This window comes from Gossypium hirsutum, chromosome A05 (genome assembly GCF_007990345.1).
Source record: "Gossypium hirsutum isolate 1008001.06 chromosome A05, Gossypium_hirsutum_v2.1, whole genome shotgun sequence".
Taxonomy (NCBI): domain Eukaryota; kingdom Viridiplantae; phylum Streptophyta; class Magnoliopsida; order Malvales; family Malvaceae; genus Gossypium; species Gossypium hirsutum.
In genome coordinates, this window is record NC_053428.1 from 45813474 (window position 1) to 45816648 (window position 3175).

The following is a 3175-nucleotide window of genomic DNA, read 5'->3' on the forward strand; positions in this document are numbered from 1 at the left end:
TTGTAATAAAAAAACGAAAATGATTTTTTATTATTTTTTAATTTTCACATATTTTTATTTTTTTCAAAAATCATTTAAAAAATTTCAATCAAATATGTTCTTTTTCAATGTTTTTTTTTTATTTTTTAAAAAAACGAAATTAACTTAAGTTTTCTAAAACCAAATGGGGCCTAAATTTCCAACTTTTCCCTACTCGGTTTTTTTTTTTTTTGAAACATCTGTCCCTCGGTTTAATCCGGCACGTCTCCAAACTCGGGTATGAAGATATGGCTCTCAAAATATATGAAAGACATAAGAAAAACGAATATATATTAAAAATATGTATGGACACTCATACCCCAATCCGATCGGCCAAGCTAGGAAGGAGGGGCCTAGGATTCATGAGAAGCACGTTGAGGAATAGCCCCCACAAAGGAAAATGGAAAGGAAACCAAAGACCTGCTTTCATGATTACAAACAAAAGAAAGCAAAGTTTGCAAAAATAAAATAAACCCATGGCACCAAACCATCATCTAGAAATTTGGTTCACAAAGTAAACATATATATATGTATGTATAATCATTTGGTGTGAAAGCCTAGCAGCAGTGAGGCATTTTAGGAGATGGGAAGAACAGGGGCAAGGTTGCCAGGTTTCTGTCTAAACAGGATTAGGCCTCATGTTAGAGTGAAGTCTCCTCCAATTCAAGCCAAGCCTAATCTGGATTCTTCTAAAACTGATCAAAAAGATGAAATTAGTGGCAACATTGGGGAAGATAAATCCAGAAATGGAGAAAAAACTGGGTTTTTAATTGGAAGGAAAATCATGATCGTGGTTGATTCCAGCATCGAAGCAAAGGGAGCTTTACAATGGGCACTTTCTCACACCGTTCAGTGTCACGACACTCTTGTTCTTCTTCATGTCACAAAGCCTTCAAAACAAGGTGCCAAACTGATCCATTTTTTTTATTCCTTTTATGCTAAACATCAAAAATTGTTTTGATTATTACCTTGAATTACTCCGAATATAAGGAGATAAACTGATAACTGGAAAATACAGTGCCAAATACAAATGAAGATCATGACAAGAACAGAGCCCCAAGGGCATGTGAACCTGTTTCCTCGCTCAAAAACATGTGCAAACAGAAGAGACCTGAGGTAGGTTGCGACATAATGAATGCTATAATAGTCAGTCAAGTACTAGTTGGATTTTTTTACCTATATATATATTTGTTATTTTGCCAGTTAAAATCAAATTCTAATTAATTTTAATATGAAATATTACCAGCAAAACAAATTAAAAAAGTTCCTATAATCATGCTAGTCTTGTTCTGTTCACAAAGACATACACTTAATTATGGGTTTGGAGTGTTAGGTTGAAGTAGAGGTGGCAGTGGAGGGGAAAGAGAAAGGTCGAACAATAGTGGAAGAAGCTAAAAAACAAGGAGTGGCACTTCTGGTTTTGGGACAAAAAAAGAAGTCGATGACATGGCGTCTGGTAATGATGTGGGCAGGCAGTCGAATGACAGGTGGAGTAGTGGAATACTGTATCCAAAATGCTACCTGCATGGCTGTTGGAGTCAGAAGGAAAAGCAAAAAACTTGGGGGTTATTTGATCACCACTAAACGCCACAAGGATTTCTGGCTCTTGGCTTAAAAACTAAACTGCTGCTTTATTTTTTATTATTATTGGACTATCTTTCTAATTTCATTGTTTGTATATAATATTATTTTGAAGTTCTGTTAATTCATAGTTATTTAAAGATATCTGTCCTAAAGCTGTCATGTAAATAAAAGTATATTGACAAAAGGAGAAGGGGGGCCGTTGGTGTGGGTGGAAAAAGTTTGTGTTGTGTAATTATTCATGGCCACGGAAATTATGGGTAAAGGGAAAGACAATTGAGTCCCTTTACAACTTCAAGGTTTGCCCGATTGGGGAAAAATCCATCATCGATTTGAGTTGTAAAATTAAGTTTAGTTTTTATAATAAATTTGGAACCTTCTCGAATTACCAACATTTGTTGAAGCTGCAATGTGTTTTGGCTTCAACCTTTCAACTTCTTTGTTTATTTGGTTAACAATCATGTTTCTATGCACCAAATCAACCCATTATGCTTGAATCTTAATTTCTTCACAATAATGAAATTGGATAAAAAAGTTTTCCCAACGAAATGCATAAAATAAGTGTATCTGGTCGCCGGATGACTACAAGCTTGACCACTGTAAATCATTCGTGTATTCCATATGGAATTACCGAATAGTTACAAATTCGTCAGTTGTCCTACTAAAAATCCATCTGAATATAATACCAAACTAACAAAATATACGGACTTTTACATTTGATGCTATTAGATCACCCCCAAAAGTTGGTCAAAAAATAATGTGATGAATTAATCAACCGAATTGAATTATTTCAGTTAATTTAATCTAATCGAGAATTAATTAAAGATTTTTTGAAATTTCAATTAATGATTAATTTAATTCAAAACTGAATAATTAATTAAATTAACATATTAACCAAAATTATTAATAATAAAATATTACAAACCCAATATATTAAATAAGTCTAATATATTATATAAACCCAAAATATAAAAATTAAATAATAAATTTAAAACTAATTGAATTTATACAAATTGTTATAATAGACTTAAAATCATAATAGATTTATATCTTTTTAAACTAAAAAATAAATAAAAATAAAGGAAAGAAGCCCTAAAAAGAATTCAACATCAAACTCAAAACGAAATTTGAATAGGTACAGCGTGACACCAAACCATCCTCTAATCTTCTTTATTTCTTTGAATTTTTTTTTATTTTCAAATTTCTTTTACTTATTTCAAAATATTTTTATTTTTAAAAGTAAACTAAGTTTATCCTATTTTAATTACCTTAAAATATTTCGTCTTTTAATCCCTTTAATTAATTACTTCCATTAATCACTAGCTATCCACCTAATTTTTCTTAAAATATTAAATTATATTTCTCTTTCTGAATCTTCCGTTGACTGCCACCATTGATTAAAATAAAGAAAAAAAACTGGATATTATACTTTCTCCCATCTTCTTCCTTATATCATTGTCACCATTGTTTCTCTTACAGATCTTCTCATTCCTCGCCATCAAAATCGTTCCCTGAAAATCATTCAATGATCCCGCTTACCCGCTGGTGAAGGGCTCAGTTTTCAATCAGCTTTTAT

General features: G+C 31.7%; 1 protein-coding gene across 1 annotated transcript; it reads left to right on the plus strand.

The window, feature by feature from the left end:
* The first annotated feature begins 379 nt into the window (after positions 1–379).
* Positions 380–1984, plus strand: LOC107957198 (universal stress protein PHOS32). Its single transcript, XM_016892651.2, has 3 exons — positions 380–920; positions 1037–1134; positions 1352–1984. The coding sequence occupies exons 1-3, from the start codon at positions 602–604 to the stop codon at positions 1631–1633; spliced, it is 699 nt and encodes a 232-aa protein (XP_016748140.1). The 5' UTR covers positions 380–601; the 3' UTR covers positions 1634–1984.
* Positions 1985–3175: the final 1191 nt, after the last annotated feature.

Coding starts and splice junctions, on each gene's coding strand:
- LOC107957198 (XM_016892651.2), top strand. CDS start 602: ATGGGAAGAACAGGGGCAAGGTTGCCAGGTTTCTGTCTAAACAGGATT. Junction 921..1,036: donor CACAAAGCCTTCAAAACAAG/GTGCCAAACTGA, acceptor TGGAAAATACAG/TGCCAAATACAAATGAAGAT. Junction 1,135..1,351: donor GCAAACAGAAGAGACCTGAG/GTAGGTTGCGAC, acceptor TTGGAGTGTTAG/GTTGAAGTAGAGGTGGCAGT.